Source organism: Sceloporus undulatus, chromosome 3 (assembly GCF_019175285.1).
Source record: "Sceloporus undulatus isolate JIND9_A2432 ecotype Alabama chromosome 3, SceUnd_v1.1, whole genome shotgun sequence".
Classification (NCBI taxonomy): domain Eukaryota; kingdom Metazoa; phylum Chordata; class Lepidosauria; order Squamata; family Phrynosomatidae; genus Sceloporus; species Sceloporus undulatus.
Window position 1 is genome coordinate 143,505,768 of NC_056524.1, and position 19,118 is coordinate 143,524,885.

Sequence of the window (19,118 nt, forward strand, 5' to 3'; positions counted from 1 at the left end):
CTATTTAGCATTTGAAAAGCAACTACACTATTCCAAAGTGAGAGTTGCACACATCAACACATTTCTGGGATGGGGGAATCCCTCTAACCTAAGTATCAGACAAAGGAGTGTAATATATTTCCTGAAAATAATCCTAGCATCTTTTAACCTTAGCCCACAACATAACATTCGAGAGGTAAATAAAATGTGTAGCCTTTGTGAGTATCAATTTAAAAAAACAACAACACCTCTCTCTCTGATCAACAGATAACCGAGAGCAGGAACCATCTATATGGTATTTTTCTTCTTCTTCATTCTTTGCTGCCAATCTCAGGAGGACAAGAAAACCTATAAACCACAGACAGGGACTGGACACTTCACCAAAATATTTTCCTTCTTTCTTTAATTTGGCCCACTATTTTTAAAACAAATTAAATGTCTCATATTTCACAAACATTATGATTTTCAAATGGTACCATGGCATTTGGGGGTTCCGTCAAATCTTATTACAAGCTGCTCAATATAAAAGTGAGCTTGCATACTGCTATTGGCATTTCCTTCCAATATGTGGCCATTCATGGCACATTCTGGGTGCAAACAGTATGTGCAACTACAGAAAATGCAACAGACAGGGTTTGTGAATTACAATGTACATACCCAAGGATCAAAAGATGTAGTCCATGATTTAAAAAATCTGGAAATTGGATCTCTAAAGGCAGAAATGCTGAAAACATTTCAGTGGAAAAAAACTATTATAGCTGGTACTTGCTTCAAGCCATTTCTTACCCCACAGGATTCTGTCCTGGGCCCAGTACTATACAACATCTTTACCAATGATTTGGATGACAGAATTGGGGGTATACTTATCAAATTTGCAGATCACACCAAATTAGGAGGAGTAGGTAATACCCTTGAGGACAGGATCAAAATTCAGAATGATGTTAATAGATTAGAAAGCTGGGCCAAAGCTAACAAAATGAATTTCAACAGGGAGAAATGTAAAGCACTGCAAATAGGCCGAAAAAATGAAATGAACAGATATAGGATGGGAGGGAACGCCTGGATGAATGAAACTATGTGTGAAAGGGATCTGGGAGTCCAAGTAGACCACAAATTGAACATGCGTCAACAGTGCAATGTGGCAGCTAACAAGGCCAATGCGATTTTAGGCTGCATCAATAGAAGTATAGTGTCTAGATCAAGCGAAGTGATAGTTCCACTCTATTCTGCTCTGGTCAGGCCCCACCTGGAATACTGTGTCCACTTCTGCTCTGAGAACCACAATTTTAAAAGGATGTTGAGAAACTGGAGCATGTCCAAAGGAGGGTGATCAAAATGGTGAAGGGTCTGGAAACCATGTCCTATGAGGAATGACTTAGGGAGCTGGGGATGTTTAGCCTGAAGAAGAGAAGGTTAAGAGGTGATATGATAGCCCTGTTTAAATACTTGAAAGGATGTCACATTGAGAAGGGAGCAAGCTTGTTTTCTGCTGCTCCAGAGACTAGGACCCAGAATAATGGATGCAAGCTACAAGAAAAGATTCCACCTCAACATTAGGAAGAACTTCCTGACAGTAAGGACTGTTCGGCAGTGGAACACACTCCTTCCTCTGAGAGTGATAGAGTCTCCTTCCTTGGAGGCCTTTAAACAAAGGGTGGATGGCCATCTGTCAGGGATGCTTTGATTTAGATTTCCTGCATGACAGGGGGTTGGACTGGATGGCTTACGGTCTCTTCCAACTGATTCTATGATTCTATTTGTGATCTGATACAGCTGTCCCACTATCATAACGTACACCTCTTGTCAATTCTAAAGAATGTCCTTCAAAATATTTTGCAATGGGTGCCCCACAATTCCAGAATTGTAAACAAGTTAAAGATACACTCTTCTGACCTGATAAAAGATCTGTGCCTAATCACAGAGCTTGTAGATTTTTTTTAAAAAAAAAAGATTTATTTTAAAATTGGATGCAAAGCAATATACAGGAATAGATACTATGACTATGAATTATTCTGTGGGGAATAGAAATTTAAAGTCGGCAGACTTGGAAAATGAAACAATCTCTCAATCACTCATAAACTAGAGTAAACCCACTGAATCAATGGTATTTGCATAAGTGTTGGCTTATTATTGTTATTATTCAGCAATTGCTTCAATGGGCCTCCTGTATTTGGAACAACCAACATAATTACACCCCCATTCATAAGTGGGAACTCAAGTATAACAGAGAGTGCTCTAGTGCTCCAATATAATAGAAATAAGCAATCTGGGCAAATAAACTTTCCTTTGCTTCTGGGAATGTACAGATGTTGATCTGAGGTCAGTACAAAAGTAGACCCCAGAAGGCTACTTTTAAAAATGAATTACAATTGTAATTCCAACACCCCTAAATAGTTTGTTGCTTTTCTAGTTGTCGTTTTAAACAGCAATTCAATTTATCTCAAGCATCTGAACAGTATTGGCCCTTAGAATAGAATAATCTCTCCTTCCATCCACCTTATCATTGTCTCAACACCTACAAACAAAAGGCGGCAGCATAAGCCATACCATGAGCTAATACTTGAACCATGTGATAGTCTTCCTCCATCATTTAGTGAAGCCACACACTTCAACCAGTGAAGTAACTAAAAGTAACAGTCATATCATAAAAGGAGTGCAATTATTCCCAGTTAAGCTATAATTGCAATGTAGTTATATTTTCATTCTTGGATAAAATATGCAAGTAGTTATCTTAACTAATTACTTCTAGGTTTCAGGCAAAGAGCCCTACACCTGGTAACTACCCTCACACCTTAATTATCCTGAACTTGCAAGGGGGCATGCTTCTGTGGTAGAGCACATGCTATGTGTGCCAAATGTCCCAGGTTCCATTCCCAGCATCTCCAAGGAAGGCTAGGAAAGTCTCCCACCTGAAACCCTGGAGAGCTGCTACTAATCAGTCTTAGCAGTACTGATTTAGAGGGATTAATGGTCTGATCTGATTAAATTAATTGTGCTTTAGCCCCATTATAGTCACCAAGACATAATCTATGTGAAATTGAAAATTTATCAAAGAGCTTGCAACATAAGCTTTCTTAGACAATTACCCCATATAATACTGTTGCCCTTCTCCAAGCATTTACTGAAAATTAGAATGTGGTTAATTCCTCACTCCCTCAAAGGATTTTCTGTTTCTTCAGAGCTGGGCAAAACCCACTTGATTAGAATGGAAAGGGAAGGAAGCTACAGATAAAACACTTTATAAACAATTTCTTGTTCACTGTCAGTTGACTATCCCTGCTCTATTCCACTACAAAGCAGGAGCATATATTAATCAACCCTAGCGTTTCATACCACAACTGTGCACAACAGGAAAAGTAGACTTCAGAAGTGGGAGGGGGTGGAGAAGAGGATTTCCCCCCTATTCTTACCCATGGTGATCAGTCATGACCAGTGGAGGAGCAAACTTCCTTAAGTTCAAGCATGGCAGGGGGTTGGAATTGAGGGCCTTGTGGTCTCTTCTGACTATTATTCTATAATTCTATGAAACCAGCTGCCCTCTGACCATATGTGCAATACAAACTACTGAGAACAATCACATCATTGCCATCCCTAAATGTAATTGTAACCAAGAACGTTATACTGCTGTTAGCTGAACAGAAAGTAAGGTCTCACTGGAAAATCATCACCTGCAAATGACAGTTTGAATGTCTCAGGTGTGGATACAGCAGTCTCACAGGCTGATTTGCTCTGCTGCATCTGATTCTGAATCATGGGATATACTGTACTTTTGTGCTTAAAAACAAACTCAAATGCTTGTTCATAAGAAAATGTTTGTATTTTTAAAGAAGAACAAAATATGTTTAGTATCTAGTGTACTTTGTGTTGTAAATCTTGCAATAGACAAGATTGCAATCCTATAAAATTTGCACTCCTATAAAATCAGTTGAAAGAAACCACAATGACCATCCAGTCCAATATATAATCGAAGCATTCCTGACAGATGGCCACATGTATGTATGCCCCTTCTGTATCATAAGCCTAAATGAAGAAAAAATTGTCCCTCCCGATTCGCAGGGGATCCATTCTAGACACACACACCCGCAAATCGGAAAACCACAAATATTCAAGCCCTCATTGAAAACAATGGCTGTGCGCTCCCACATGTACTATTTTGTCCCTCCTGGCTTCTCGTCACAGAAATTCAAGACCACAAACGGGAAGTCAGAGAATCCGAAGTGACGACTGTTCTGTTAAAGCAGCACTCCTCCGAGATGCAACTACTCCTTCCCTTTGCTTATCAAAACCTGGCCAGACAGATGTGTGAATGATGTATCTCTTTCTTCCCATGGCCAAATCAGTGGTCTTACTGAAGGGCCCACAATGAGGCTTTCCCTTCCTATTGCAAATTCTCACCATTAATGCTAGTTTGGGATGAGGGAAGTGAGCAAGTTGGAGTAGAAAGGCTTCCAAGATCTAGTATATTATTACAACATTATGATTATAACAGGGTCTCTTTGCTCAGAACAGAGATTAAAATTATTATTATTAATTGTTTTTAGATGCATGGCAAAACCAAATCTGGGTGGTGGTTTATTGTGTTTGGACAAAACCATTCTAAAATCAAACCCAGCAACTCACATCTCAATAGAGAGTACTGTTGTTGTTTCATACTAACCAATGCTAATTTAAAAAGGACCCTGAAAAGTCCATAGATTACATTGTGAATAACTTGCTGATATCTTTAATTTCTGATTTCAAGTTAATCATAAATAATGCATACAGACACAGAACAAATACCACATAGCCGCTCCAATGTCTTACTCATGCAAAACCTGTTCAGCCAAGACAGTGATATCCAAAGATAGAAACCTAAAATCTGACACTGGATTTAAGTGGAAATGTGCTGTTCAACAGCCTTCATAAAACTGAAGAAATGCCTTGTGCACAAATATCCACTTCACAAATATGCACCTAGTCACAGCAAACTGACAATTCATGAAGTGCTACTGAAATAACATTGTCATGTGCCATGCTACCCATTGCAAGCTATACTCTTTAATCCAAATTGTACAAGTACATGGAGACAACACAGTTGTGATCCCTTTTGCTCATTTTTCATAGTAGCACATATCATAAATGCAATTCAGTAATCATTGTGGTCCATAGCATGCATCCTGTGAAAATGGTAATGTATCCCACTGTCTCTGGGTTCCTATTACATACTAACATTTCAGTTCCAAATTCAGCCAAATACATATATACTCATTACACTGAACTGTATTTGAGATTTAGCAAAAAAAGAGAAGCAAATTATGTCTTTGCTAATAATAAAGCTACCTGGTTTTGTTTAAAAAGTGGATTACTGCGTCTGCCAAAAAGGCCACCTCCCCAACAAAGGAAGAGAGGACTGTAGAAAGAGGGAGGACTACAGATTATGGTAAGACTACTGATTATGTAGTGATTGTTAAAGTGACAGTGTTCTTTACAAGAAATTCTATTGCCAATGGGGGGAGAGGGGCAGTTAAAGTATAGGTGAGGAGAAGAATGCAAGGAATTAATTTCCTGGGTATTATTTCATCTCCTTTTCCATCTTCTTTTCTAAAGGTATGTACTGCTGAGTAACTGGAAAAGCTAGTCATGAACATACTGGATGAGATGTTTTGGGTGTGTGAAAAATACTGGACATGAAAGTTTCAAAATTATTAGTCAAGATTACATGATATAGTAGAGCAGCCATGGCACTTTCAGAATGAGCACACATACTCCTCTGGATACTTAATGGACAATAGTTTTTAGATGGGACTTCAGAAATCTTTTTTTTTGGGGGGGGGTTATACTGGAACTCGTGTACAGCTTTTTATGCCTTTACAAGTAGAAGAGAATAACATTCATGCCAAGTAAACATAATATTATTTAAAAGAAAGTTCCTTACTCCTTGAATATTGCAAGAAAAATTTCTAATTTACATTCAGAAGTGGAGTGAATCACCACAAGATATGAAAGTGTGTGCCTGATTCCACAAGAAAAAAAAATCCTGAAAAGCTCAAAACTGTAACGGAATGATAGTTGACTTGTTTCATTAGAGATTCTTTCTGATTTGCCAAGAGATGACTGATGTTTATCCTCTCATAAAAGTATGTGCTGGACAAGGTATACAATACATGCCACTTAACCTTGGAATAGACTAAAAACTAATTCTTCACTTCTAAAGCTTCCTTCTCAGCTTTTTCTTTAGTCTTCTCTTTTTCTTCTAGCTTTTCTTCCTTTTGCAACAGTGACATAATCTCTGCTACTTGGTTAGTAGAAATATCAATATCTTCTTTGTCAATCAGTTCAACCACCTATACAAATGTAAAAATAAATGCAAATGTAAAAAATATGTTATATGTATAAAAATGCATGAAGTCTGCTTTATTTGTGGATATTTTGAACTCTAAAAGTTAAGAAAAAAAACTTGAGGGAAATATGCCTCAACAACAAGTTCTTTTACACTATACACTGTGCCTGCTATTTTATAATAACTGAGAAAGACAATTTGGTGTTTTCCAAACTAACAGGATTCTCTCTTTGCAGTTAGTGGATACTGAAATCGGTGTGGAATTTGATAAAACGTGATTTACCTTACAATTAATATACTGGAAAAGTAGGCCTATCCTTTCTTCAGCCTGTCTTTTAAGACTTACATATTCTGAATCTTCAAGCTCATCTATCTATAGCAACACATTCCTCTTGGAAAATATAAACAAAGGCAGGACATAAAAAGTGAGTGACTCATAGGATTCAACTAATTCTAGAAAGCAATTTCCTCCATTCCCCCCCCCCCCCCAACCCCTAGTCCAAACCCTAGTTCTGGTGTGGGCAGTTCAGATAACAGTGTTAAAACAAATTTTAAAAACGTACATAGAATCACAATTGCTCCAGATCTTATGGGAAGATCCAAAGCTCTGTTTCTGCATCTCAAAACTGTCTGCATGGGCATCCTGCTGTGCTTTGCCTGCAAATTGCATGTTCTGAGGTCAGAATGAGGTAACCAGCATCTGCCTATCTCTGGGTGCCTTACTCTGATCTGAGATGCGACAGCCCCAAGGCTGAACATGCCAGGCAGCCCAGTAGGACATTGTGCTGGCAGCAGCCATGGTGTAGAAAAGGAGGCAAATATAATGCAATGGGGGGGATGAGGCAACTGCAGGGCTAGGATACTCTGGGCTGCCTCTGGAGTATCCTCACCAGTGCAGACAAGGCCCTCAATGTCCATCTAATCTAACACTCCATCCTTCCCCTGGCAAAAAGTCTACTGTTAACATGTACAATGAAGCACATATCAGTCTCCAAAACACTGATAAAACAGAAGAGTAAAAAGAAAGATGGCAAATGACAAAAAGACAAAGCAGACTATAAAATTGAACATTTGTAGGATAGTATTTATTATTAACTTATACTTCTATAGCTCAGTAAATGTAACCATTGTGCTTTATACACAGACTAAATATTGTTCAAGTCCAACTGTGGCTGCTAGGGGAGGGGGGACACATTTTACTTTTCTAGAAAACTGGAGAAATCTTCCACCATCTTGAGAAGAGCACACATAAAACATAGCATAGCTTGATTTTAAGACAACTCATGGAAGGAAGTTTTCCTGACCCCTCCTCCCACTACCACTGACAAACAACTCTACTCAGGAGGACCCCACCTCTTATCTGCAATGTAGATACGTAAAGGCAGCAGAGAAGAGAAACTTTCTTCTCTGAACTTCTTCATATTAACTCATCTTAGAATCCAAACCTTTTTCATTAAAATGTGAACATATGTAACATCTTATATCTGGATATACAAAATTTTGTTTGGCAAGTCCATTCTTGTAAACAGAAAGGGACAATCGGAAAAGGTTTATTTCATGCTGCTGCTCATGCTAGGCAAGGATAATGTGATTAGGAGGAATATAATTCAATGCCTCTTCTCTTGGCTCCACCCTCAGTTCTGGATCATAGCCAAACCAGAATAGGAAAGAAATTGAAAGGAGAAAACCACACACACACACACCAAAGAAAAGGATTAGAAAAAAGGCAGATTATACCACCATGATTTCTGTTCAGTCTCCAGGAGGCCAGATGTGGCCAACCTAGACCTGGATGGAAATGGGACCCAGTGAGAGAAAATAAGAGATCTGCAGGAAAAACAACACATCCTGAAGGGAGAGATGGAGGATCTCAGAAAACCAGTCTTCTAGACTAGTGAGGTGCTATCAGCACCATTTCAACCCACTTGTGCCTGATTTTTCAGAAAAGCTTTCCCCTTTATCAGGGGAATAGGACATAATGAAGACCTGGGGGTCATAGCACTTTCAGGACATCTGGGGCTATTGTTAGAAGGGTGAAGAAAGAGCATTTTCACATTTTTGGTTGACGAGAGGTTCGAACAGGTGGTCTACCTGTAGAAACACAACAGGGTTTAGGCTCCACTTCCCTGGGTTCAGGATTTGCAAACAGAGAAATCCTACCTCTGTGTTGAGGGACTGCAGAATGCGGTGAGCTATGAGAGGGAATGTGTGCTTCAGCCCACTGAAATAGGAGAGTTGCTTCAAAATGGAGAGAGTGGAAACTACCTTGTCACTGTGGATTACGATGTCATAGTGAAGCAGCAGTGGGGCAAAGTGAATCAGCACTGGGTAGACTGTTCTGAGCTATAGTGTTGAGCCTCCAGGGGAAACCAACTACCCTATAATGTGCATTCCTCACAAACTGCCTTAAATCTCATTTTTGGGAGAACGGTGGGATAAATAAATGTGCCCCTCACCCTAGACCAGCTAGTGTCTGTAGTCACAACATTCTTGAGAAATGCCTTTGTACCAACTGAGCAGCCTTCATATGATGGGCATCGTTCATATTTGGAGAGAATATCCTTACACAAACTGAAGGGATTGGACCACAAAATAAGAAACACCTTCATATTTGGAGAGATGTTGGCCAGAAAAAGGCCCTTGAAGTCTGGAATGAAACCTGGCTGAAGGGACAACCGTTACTATTGATATTAGGAGGCCTAAAGACATTAGATTTGCAGGTGAATTTGGGGGATTTTCTGAACTCTTTCTGGAAGAAACAGACCACACTCTTTGGGGTGTATAGTGGTGCTCCCAGGTAGATGAGGACTCTGGATGAGATGAAAATGTTCCTTTTGTGATTGACTAGGATCCTGTGACTGGTAAGGCAATGAAGGGTGGCTGAAATATATTTTCATCACTGGAGAGGAACAGAAAGTGGAGTAGACTATCCAGGTGAATTTTTTGCAATTTCAGGAAGGTCACTAGCAAGATCATGAACTTGGTAAACATTCTGGGGGCCAAAGCCAGCCCTGAACCAAAAACGGTAGTTGCTTTAACAAAGGGAGATGGCCTTTCAAACAGTCTCAAGATACTTCTTTCTGAACTTCCTGCACGTTATGCATCTGTTCACATACTTGAAGTCCAGAATGGAGCAGAAATCCTCTCCCTACTTGGTTACCAGTAAAAAGATAGAGTAGATCCCATGAAAGATCTTTTTTGAGGCACAAGCTCTATGACTATTTGAACAAGATGCCAGATGTGTTCAAGAACTGCTTGCTTTTCATGGGATAGTTTGGATGCTGGAGAAGGAAAAAACATGAGACTAGGGCGCGTTACAGACCGCCCAAAGGGGCGGCCTGTATCCGGCCCTTTCCCCGCCGGATTGGGGCCTCAGCTGCCACAGTGGCAGCCTCTGAGGTCCCGATCCGCCGCTTTCCAGGCCGCGGGGAAGTGGCAAAAGGCCGCTTCCCTGCGGCCTGGAACGGGGTGGCCTTGGGGCTTCATGCCCCAAGGACACCCGATGGCAGTGGGGAGGAAGAGAAAGGGGCCACTTGGCCCCTTTCTGCCTTGCGTCACTGGCGCAGCTGTCTAAAGGCTGCGCCAGTGCTGCAAATCCTGGAAGGAGCTCCGAAATGGAGCTCCTTCCTGCGCTGCGAATAGGGTGCCCCAGGTGCCCTCGCGCGGTGTGAGGATGTCACTTCCGTGGTGCCCCATTTGGAGGCAGTGTGGTGATGATGTCCCAATGACGGCGCCCATATGTATAGGGCGCCACCATTTTGTATGTCCCCATGACGTACTAGGGTTAGGGCGTCCGGAATGGACGCCCTTTCCTAACCCTAGTACGTCCTGGGGACGTACTTTACGCCTGTCTGTAAATGGCCAGAGTTACAGATGAACTCCAAGGAGTAGTCATGGGCAATGCTCTCTAGAATTTAGCACCACTTCCAGGTTGGAAGGGGATTAATCTTCATCCCACTGGCCAGGAAGGGTGGTTAGAAATTTGCCTCCTCTTGGGAGGAGTGGAACTGGGCTTCCTGAGGTGTAAACTGGAAATGAATTAGGTTTGTGCATATTTAAGATTTCTTGTTGATGCTCAGATCAGTCTGAACAATAAGTCTGGGATGTGGAGAGTGCTGACCCAAATTTCATCAGAAGAGTTAGCAGTGGCCTGAGAAGGGGTTATTTATAGAGAGGCAAGGAGGAGAAAGCCTGAAGGCATTTTGGCCTGTGGTGGGGTGGGGGGAAGAAAGTACATAGGGCCCTTGGAATCCTGAGAAGCTCATGGGAATGAAAAGCATTGCTGAAGTTTTTTGGCCACTACAAATTTGATCATTTGATAGAGTTTCCTCATTAAGAGAGCCAAACCTGAAGGCATAAGCTGCCAGAGAGAACGATTCCATAGAAAGAGCTTGTATCAAAATGGTCACCAGGAAAAGGTGGAGGTGAATGGCCACCAGAAGGAAGAAAAAGAAAATGGCCACCAGGGAAAATGTAAGAAGGAGCTAAAGCAGAAGGAATGCAGAAAGAAGTGAGAGGAGGATAATATTTCTTGTGAAGATGCTGGATGGAGTGGTGATGTTGGTTGTTGCCAAAGATCCGAGGAACACGCATGCAAACTCTCACCATTGCTGTTGGTCTTTCCAAGTTTCCATATCATGTTGCAAATCTCCATGAAGGAGCTCCTTGACCTCATTCTCTTCTCCTTCCTTCTTTCTGCCTCCCTGAGAGTCATTCTCCAGCCTCACTAAGCTGACAGCAGGGACTAATGTAGAGGCTAGGAGAGGCTGAGATGATTGCAGGGTCTGGGGATTCTTCCCTGGGACTTAAAGAAGCAGTCCTAACAAGGCTTGAGCTATAGCTGGGGATATGGGTTGCTGAGCAGGTCTGCAGGAGGCAAGAAAGGACCACGTAGGTGCTTTTGATGACTTGACATGCTTTATCCCCTGTTCTCAATGATTCAGAGGCCAGGGGCTGGGAGGATTTAGAGAAAGCTTTTCCCATGGTGCTTGAAACAAGGGGGGGGGAGGTAAAACCACATGTGCAAAGAGAGAAAAGGTAGAAAGGGGCTTAATTTTTTGGTCTTTATATGGAAATGGGTAAGAGAGAAGGTAGGGAGTAAAGACCAAAACAAGCAATGAGAAGGGCAAACAGGAGCTTGGTGAACAAGAGAAAAGCAAGGCAAGGAGAGGAACTGAGTGTGGAGTCAAGAGAGAGGCCGCTGAGTTCTCTTCCTTCTAATCACATGACATTTGTCTAGCCTGGGGAGATAACCCACATCTGGATGTCTCCCTTGCCACATACAATAACAATATTATCAAAACCAGCTGTCAAACAGAAATGTTTTAAATAAAAGCCCTTAAAAAGTCTGAATTGCACTTGCATAAAAGATGTCTGACTTCTAAAATCATGTAACATCAATTATATAGCAGTCTGTAAGCTGCCTTAGGTCCCATGCCTGAAGAAAGGTAGCTTATAAAATAAAATAAAAGGAGCCCTGGTGGCGCAGTGGTTAAATGCTTGTACTGCAGCCAGTCACTCAAAACCACAAGGTTGCGAGTTCAAGACCAGCAAAAGGGCCCAAGCTCGACTCAGGCTTGCATCCTTCTGAGGTCGCTAAAATGAGTACCCAGACGGTTGGGGGCAAATTAGCTTACTTGCTAATTAGCTTACTTGCTGTTCACCGCTATGATCTTTGGAATAGCGGTATATAAATAAAAAACAAAAAACAAAAATAAAATGAAATGAAATAAAATGAAAAGCAGACTCACCTTCACAACATCATCAATATCTATTTTTCCATCTTTATTTTCATCCAATGCTTCTGCAAGCCTATTCAGTTTGCTTTCTGGTATCTGCTGAATCTGTTTCATCACATTAATAAGCTCACTGATGCTGATGAGATTCTCCCTAAATGGGAAACACAACCTGTATACAGCAAGCAGTTACTAAAAGGATTAAAAAAAAAAAATCACCCACAACAATGTAGTACTAGCCAGATAACTTGTTTCCATGAGGAAAAATTCAATCATTAACTAAACCTTAAACCAGCCCAGGAATGTTACAATGAAACACTAGATAGATCAGAATGCCTTCCTGAGACTATACCACGTTCAGGTATCAGAATATGGGAGAATCATTTGACTGCTCATTAGTTCTCAAAAAAATAAATTAGGGTTTGTTACATCTCCCTTATAGTGGGTGCCAACATGTTAAAAACAGCATGAATTATAATGAAACTTAAATGCAACAGAAATACATTAACTTTTATGCAGTATCTGTAAAGTAATTATTTTTAACCAACAAGAACTTGACCAAGTTACTGTCTCTCAGCACCAGAAGGCGACAAAGGCAAACTCCTTCTGAACAAATCTTGCTAAGATAACTGCGTCATAGGGTTGTTTTAGGTCACTATAATCCGGAAGTGACAAAGGCATACAACAACAGCCAATTTAATAAATCAATCCCACTTAACTATAAAAAACAATGAGGAAAATACTGAACTTCTAAGACAAACATTAGAATTGTAATAAGTTTGTGACATAGTGAGGCACCATGATGTAGTGGTTTGAGGGTTGTACTATGACTCTGGAGACCAAGGGTTTGAATCCTGGCATGGCCAGGAAAAACCACTGAGTGACCTTTGGCAAGGCACACTTTCTCAGCCTCAGAGGATGGCACTGGAAGAAAACCCTCTGAAAAAATCTTGCCAAGAAATCCCCATGATAGGTTCGCTTTAGTCAGAAGCAATTTAAAGTCACACATCAACAAAATGTCTGACATTTTGGATGGAGAGCTTTATGGCTGAATGGAAGTCCTCGGTAACAGTATATTTCCACCACTCTGCAGAAGGGCCTGAGACAACATAGAGAAAGAACAGGATTTTTTTTTTTTTGGGGGGGGGGGGGAATTCTAAATTCTTTTTTTTAATAATAAAAAAATTTATTGAAAATTCATACATCACAACAACACAAAAAACATTTGACTAAAGACATCTCTAACTAAGTCTAACCTAATTCACACACATACAAAGACACAGAAACTAACAAATAACATCTACTCTAACACTCTACCTTCTATCTGCTATTTACTACCTAAACAGATTATATCACTCTTGACTAAAACAATCCTTCCTATCTTGTGCATGAGAATAATATTTATGACTTCATTTGTAATCCTTTTTATTTTCTCTTTTAATATTTCTATTTTGTATACTACATCTTCACTAAAGCTATTTTCTAATAAACTCTAACTTCAGGTCTGATTTCTTGGCTATTCTGTCTGAGTATAAGTATATATACAGTATACATAATTGTTTTAATTTTTATTACATTTGTTACTGTTTCTTTAAATCTATTAATCCTTCCGTAAATAGTTCATCTCCTTCTTGTAGTAATTCAAAACACTGTAAACCCAGAAAAGAAATGGAGAATAAAAAAAAGTGAATTGAATGTCAAGTTCTCTTCTCCCACTGTCTTCACTATGGTTGTATTTTTTTTATTTATTTGGCTAAATTGCCCTTTCTTTCCCCCATATCTAACACTCAAGGTATCTCACAACAAGACTGAAAACTCATCCACCTAAAAGCCACAAAAGTTACAGTCGTAAAGCACAAAAAAGTTAGAATTAGTTATTGAATGAGTCTATTTGACTGTTATCTTGCATTGTAATATCAACATGGAGAAATGTAAGGTACTGCACTTGGGGGGGGGAGAAATGAAATGCACAGATGTGACACCTGGCTGAATGAGACTATGTGTGAAAGGGATCTAGGAGTCCAAGTAGGCTACAAGTTGAACATGAGTCAACAGTGCGATATGGCACCTACCAAAGCCAATGCGATTTTAGGCTGCATCAATAGAAGTATAGTGTCTAGATCAAGGCAAGTAATAGTGCCACTGTATTCTGCTTTGGTGAGGTCCCACCTGGAATATTGTGGGCACCACAATTTAAAAAGGATGTTGAGAAACTGGAGCGTGTCCAAAGGAGGGCGACTAAATTGGTGAAGCGTCTGGAAACCATGCCCTATGAGGAACGACTTAGGGAGCTGGGGATGTTTAGCCTGGAGAAGAGAAGGTTAAGAGGTGATATGATAGCCCTGTTTAAATACTTGAACAGATGGCACATTGAGGAGGGAGCAAGCTTGTTTTCTGCTGCTCTAGAAACTAGGACCCAGAGCAATGGATGCAAGCTGCAGGAAAAGAGATTCCACCTCAACATTAGGAGGAACTTCCTGACTGTGAGGGCTGTTCGACAGTGGAACACACTCCCTCGGAATGTAGTGGAGTCTCCTTCCTTAGAGGTCTTTAAACAGAGGCTGAATGGCCATTTGTCGGGGATGCTTTGATTTAGATTTCCTGCATGGGTTGGACTGGATGGCCCTTGCGGTCTCTTCGAATATGATTCTATTTAAATCCAACTCAGACTTGCCTCAGTACTTCCACCTGCTAGCTGCAGATGACTGAGGAAGCCAACATGCTCATCACTACTACTTTCAGGAAAAAGTTGTCCTCTATGACCAATTTTAAGGACATTCAAGAAATGCCAGTAATTCCTGGAACATGGTTGAAATGTTAGTGGCAATAGAGAGGCAATGATTTATTATTCCCCCCCATGCTATTATGAGGAGCAGTATATTTTAAATTGCTTATTTACAAATAAATTTATGAATTATGAAAATCAGGTGCTGCTAGAAACAGTATTCATAATATTGCACTACACTCTTACAGCACTCTTATTCCACTTTTACTGCTATGGCTGCCTCCGGTGGCATTCTGGGGTTTGTAGTTTAGTAAAGCCTAAGATTTCTCTGGCTGAGAATTCTAAATGCTCTTCCCTAAACAGCAAATCCCAGTATTCTGCAGGAGGCAGCCATAGCAGTAAAAGTGGAATAATAGCATTGTAACAGTGTAGTGAGATATCAACTATGTTTTTAATGGTACATATAAGCACTTCAGTTGGTCAAAATTAAAATCTTCCTGTTAGTGTAAGTTCTGGGGCAATACTGTCTGTCATTACTGGTTTGACCACTGATGTTTCTTTCCTCTTTGAAGTCTGTAAGAATTTTATTGAAAATATTACACATTTAATTCAAGAAAGAATAAATTACTTTTTAAAAAACCTACCAATTTGTAGCTGCTTGAGTATGCTCAAGGAACTAAAAAGGAAACCCGTTTGTACCATTTCAACATGGTTGAAAAGATGCATAGGATCTCTTAAGGGTGGAGTTAAATAAATTACTCAGATGAGATGAAAGACTCCATAGAATATTGTCTATAGTCCAACCTTCCCAGTCTAATCCTTACTAGATGTTTTTGGAGTAGAACTCTCATTATTCCACTGGCTGGGACTGAAGAGTTGTAGGCCAACTCTTCTGGGCATCGTATTGTTACATTTGTATACAAGGAAAATATGTATTTTAAAAACCCATACTTGTTTTGTTTTGACATCTCCATACCACAGCAGGCATCATTACAAACCAATCCAGATTTTAAGATGGTGCTTGCCATGTACCTACCATAAATCGGAAATGACATAAAGGCACATAAAAACAAAACTATTATCTTTATCATCACTTGAATGATGGTTCAATTAATTGTTGAAGTAATTTAATTAATCAGTGCAATCAGCTAAAATGCATTAGCCCTAGTAAATAGTAGAGATGTAGAAACAATATTTTGCCCTATATGAGTTTAATGTTTAAGTAGTTTTGCAGATTTTGTCTTATATATTTAAAACGTATTTATGTTAAATCTGATAAAAGAGAACATGAGAAAAATATTTTATATGCTAATATTTTTTTCAAAAAATATTTTGAAGATACTGGTCTACAGAAACTGAGGTAGATACTTGACAGTGTTTTGGATTCCAAAGAGGTAAAACAGAGGTTTTTCTAGTACAAAACACACCGACACCCAAAACCCCTTTATCGAAACTAATTATACTTACAAGTATTGTCTCTCTCACTTATATCACCTATCACTTACCCAATAGGAGGACTTGCACCACTGTCCAATTGTCCATCCACCACTTTTTGGTCTGTCTCTAACTCCTGAATAATTTTGTCAATCTGTCCAATCATTCGGTTCACTCTTTTAGTGAGTCTCTTGCTGGCTTTAGATTCTTCAACTACTTCCTCTTGTCCAGTCTTACACAGTTCTTTGATCTCTTGCAAATCCTAAGGGTCAAACATAATGTTTTTGTAAAGCTAATTTCAAAGGCCTCTCAAAAATATGGAATGAATGGGTTGCACATATGCTAACTTTCCTGTTCCTTCTTCTTCCCAACAGTCCCCTGAAAAGCCTTGACAAGGACTTACCAAATACACCCAGCTAGTTCAGGAAACATTCCTGAATGGAGGGAACAGTGACACACAGAAAGGAGAAACCCTTATAGTAAACAGTGGCGGGGTACAGACCGCCCAGAAGAAGCGCCTCCTCGGCACCTCTTTCTGCTGCGCAGCTGCGCAGCTGCGCTGCAGCATACAAATTGTGCGGCGCAGCCGCACAGCAGAAAAGGAGGTCAAAAAAGCAGCTCTTTTTGCTGCGCCGCAAACTGCCACAAACGGCGCATAGCTGCGCAGCTCTGTATGGATGCTGTGCAGCTGCAACATAATGGTTACGCGCGCCATGTGTAAGTCGTGGATGCGCCGCAAAGGGCCTGTCTGGAGAGGGCCAAAGTTTGGCTACCAGGCCTGAAAAACAGCAAAATCAAGACTCAGCAAATGCAAATGAAAACCACCCAAGGTGAGGGGGATTCCCAGCAGTCAATTGATCATTAAGTAAATGGATATCCTGTAGGCCATGCCATTCAGCAACCGAACAATACACAGATTAATATGAAAATCACCTCATCTAAACCAACAGTATATATACCACACTCTCTTACATGCTTGCATTCTCAGAAGATGCCAGCCACAGCTGCTGGTGAAACGTCAGGAATAATCTCTTCTAGAACATGGCCTCATAGCCCAAAAAACCCACAAAAAAATTAGAGAAGAAATTGCTAAAATTAGAAGAAAATACTGAGAACCTTACTGAGAGCAAGCAAGGTGAACACTTTGTTCTTCCATAAAATAAACTAGGTCATACTCTTAATTTGTGCAACATTTTGACCAAAAGTGAAGATAAGACATGCGCCTGAGAGTAACTGATACATCCAAACGGAGAACTGCTCCCTTATCTGATAGGTGAAATGACTCATCTCTTTCTGTTAGAGATGTGAGTTTTACAGAAGTACAAGCAGTTTCCTAGCACAAAATTAACATTACTAGATTAAGCCACCTCTTAGTGATTTCTTACCTCACTGTATTCCTGCACATCATCTTTGAGCTCCTCAAGTTCTTCCTTTTCCTTTGTTAAGGATTTTTTCTGTTCCTTCAGTTTAGTACAAGCATCATTTAACAAGTCAATCTCTTCTTTGGTTATTTCTTCACCCTGAAGCAAAGGGAAATGAAAAAGTGCTAGTGAAAGAAGGCAGGAACAAAGATTTTCCCAGAAAATGGTTTAAGTCTCTCTTACTTTTTCAATATCCAGCTCGTTTATACAAATATTGAAAAGTATAGTGTGTGTATGGGCCTTCAAGGCATCTGTCAACATATGGCTTTCATGAATTTCATAGGGTTTTCTTAGGCAAGGAATACTCAAGAGGTAGTTTTGCCAGTTCCTTCCTCTCAAATATAGCCTACAGCATCTAATTATTTTTCGGCAGTCTTCCATCCAAATATTAATCTGGGCTGACCCTGCTTAGCTTCCAAGATCAGATGGCAGATGGTACCTTTACTACCTAGAATATAATGAAGGAGTTCACTTCCACCAAGAGGTGTTCATGTCTCTTTCATGCTTGAGCTACTTGTCCTTTAGAAATTCTCTTGGAGCACATCTACTCTCTGCTTCTCTGGTTTGCTCATGCTGTCCAGGAAGTTATACTAAATGACAAATGAATTCTTTAAGTTCTATGAATCTTTTAAATTAACAGTGATGGGGGAAAGTACATTATCACAAGTCCCAAGAACAAGAAAAATAACTTCGAATGCCAGGGGTGGTGAAAGTGCAACCTGCATGCTGAATGCAATCCTCAAGGCCTATTTTGAGGCTTTAGAGCCACTAAAAATATATTTTTTTAAGTTTTGAAATATTTTGGCTCCAAATTCCCCCTCATAAGAAGTTATGTGAGTGGAATTTTATCACCTCCTTCAAGATGCTTTTGGCCCAGGAAAGAGGGTTTTTTTTAAAATACAGAAATTGAACCACTCCTGAGATACCACAAATGTAGCACAATTAATCACATCCAGTGTTTCTGGTCAGTGCTTAACATTTTATCTGATCAGGGGGATCACTAATTTCCCCCCTAATGTGCCAGGGACCAGTAATATATTTTTGCCCACCTACTGTCAATTTTTTCTTTCCCAGAAATCTGCCACCATTTTCAATACCACTGCCCTTCATGATGTCCAGAGGCATTTGGGGGCATAAGAATATAATTTGTGGTGGAGCTCTCCAAGGTCCTCTCAAACCAATTGTTGCCCACCTGTCAAAGGATGGTGTAGTGAATCATTCAGACAAACACCAAGATAAGATCTACTGGGCACATTAGAATAATTAAGAGTTAATAGAAAAGATTTTGCACACAAACTGTTTTACTATTTCCACTATACAGTTTAAAAACTTTAGTGCTCTAGTAACATAATGTGGATTCCTAACCTGAATGAACAGGCACCACTGCCATGTTTCAAACTTTGCAGCATGAAATCAAGAACAACTAATAAACAAATGTCAGCATTCCTGAGCTACTTCTACACAACATGTATATTACTGAAATTACTACTAAAGTCTCAGTGGCA

At 40.0% G+C, this 19,118-nt stretch overlaps 1 protein-coding gene across 2 annotated transcripts in view; it reads right to left on the reverse strand.

Moving 5' to 3' along the window:
- Window positions 1–1,921: 1,921 nt before the first annotated feature.
- Window positions 1,922–19,118, reverse strand: part of LETM1 (leucine zipper and EF-hand containing transmembrane protein 1) — a 61,999-nt gene continuing 44,802 nt past the window's right edge. Inside the window, exons 11-14 of one of the 2 annotated variants that reach the window (XM_042457660.1) lie at window positions 17,578–17,712; window positions 16,264–16,454; window positions 12,049–12,205; window positions 1,922–6,302 (exon numbers count right to left, since the gene is read on the reverse strand). In XM_042457660.1, the coding sequence (XP_042313594.1) occupies window positions 6,153–6,302; window positions 12,049–12,205; window positions 16,264–16,454; window positions 17,578–17,712 (633 nt within the window). In that variant the 3' untranslated portion in view covers window positions 1,922–6,152. The remainder of the gene's footprint in view (window positions 6,303–12,048; window positions 12,206–16,263; window positions 16,455–17,577; window positions 17,713–19,118) is intronic. The other variant, XM_042457661.1, reaches the window with a different exon arrangement.